Source organism: Cyprinodon variegatus, unplaced genomic scaffold (assembly GCF_000732505.1).
Source record: "Cyprinodon variegatus isolate N-32 unplaced genomic scaffold, C_variegatus-1.0 Scaffold57, whole genome shotgun sequence".
Taxonomy (NCBI): domain Eukaryota; kingdom Metazoa; phylum Chordata; class Actinopteri; order Cyprinodontiformes; family Cyprinodontidae; genus Cyprinodon; species Cyprinodon variegatus.
In genome coordinates this window covers 1,715,297-1,716,462 of record NW_015150510.1, presented here as the reverse complement: position 1 = coordinate 1,716,462, position 1,166 = coordinate 1,715,297, and the positions used below count along the sequence as shown (strand labels likewise).

Here is a 1,166-nt window from a genome sequence, read left to right as displayed (position 1 = left end):
GTTACCTGAAAATATGAATGTGGGGTTTCTGTATGGAAGTGAATCTCTGAGTACCTGGAGCCAAGCACCTGTAATTGTTGTGTGAATTTTCTGAGGGAATAAGCTCTGTGGCATATAATAAGAATCATACAATAGAAATAATGTGAAAAGAAGTTTTAATAATATTTACACATGCAGAAATATTTGTGATTTTTGGGAAATTGTCACTGTTGATGGAGCAGTTCAAACTATTTGGAATAAACCTCTTTAAAAAACAGCTTTGCAGTACTATCGACATTGTTGTTATATTGTTTTAATGAACTGGAAAAGGAAAAGGTTGTGGAAGATTCTCCAATCTGAAAGGTAATTCTCATTACATTTTGCAGTGATGGTTTTAGCAAACATTAGCAGGAGCAGTATTGTGATCCGGTTCAGGATCATAGCACTGCAGTGACCTCTGGTTAATGTAGTAACATTAACCAGTGAAGAAATCTTTATACTGGTTTGAACCGATGTTCTTATTCACACTCCCAGCTGCCGCAGTCAACCTTTCCTCCACGCCGACCGCTCTGAGCTCCACCTCTCATCAGGCTACCGGTCACATAGATCTGCTGACCAGCAAGACTGTCTCCACCGTTTCATCTCCAACAGGACAGACTGCGAGGGAGGAAAGCTCCACTTCCCTTACTTCTACCATGCAGCCACAATCTGCAGTCACCACACATACAACAGCTCTGTCTCAGACCTTAGCCTTCGTTTTGGCCCCAGTGGGACCCACACACAGGGAGTTTCCATCTGAGCTGAACATCGGAGATGAAGGTTAGGAGATAAGATGAGTTTGATCTTTTATTTGTTTGAGTTTATAATTTCATTGTACTTATCTTATATTAACTCTCTGTCATGTAGACCTGAAGGGGTCCCACCACAGCTCCAGCTCTCCTCTGGACCCTCTGCTAGCCAGTCTGTTATCAGTGTTCATTGCTGCCACAGCCGTCGTCTTCGCCGTTCTGTTCTTGAAATTCCGCAAGAGGATGAACAACCCTGAGTTCCATCGACTGCAGGACCTTCCCATGGTAAGATGCACACTCTCAGCTGGCACTCAAATAAGATCATGGGGTCTAGACACAGAGATGGGAAGTAACGAAGTACAAATACTTCGTTACTGTATTGAAGTAGATTTTTCTGAT

At 42.6% G+C, this 1,166-nt stretch overlaps 1 protein-coding gene across 1 annotated transcript in view; it reads left to right on the top strand.

Annotated features, from left to right (window-relative positions):
- The window catches only part of LOC107082614 (cell wall protein RBR3-like), a 17,852-nt gene that overhangs the window by 8,643 nt on the left and 8,043 nt on the right, over window positions 1-1,166 (top strand). The window contains exons 3-4 of the mRNA XM_015371385.1: window positions 514-798; window positions 886-1,052. Coding sequence (XP_015226871.1) covers window positions 514-798; window positions 886-1,052 — 452 coding nt within the window. The remainder of the gene's footprint in view (window positions 1-513; window positions 799-885; window positions 1,053-1,166) is intronic.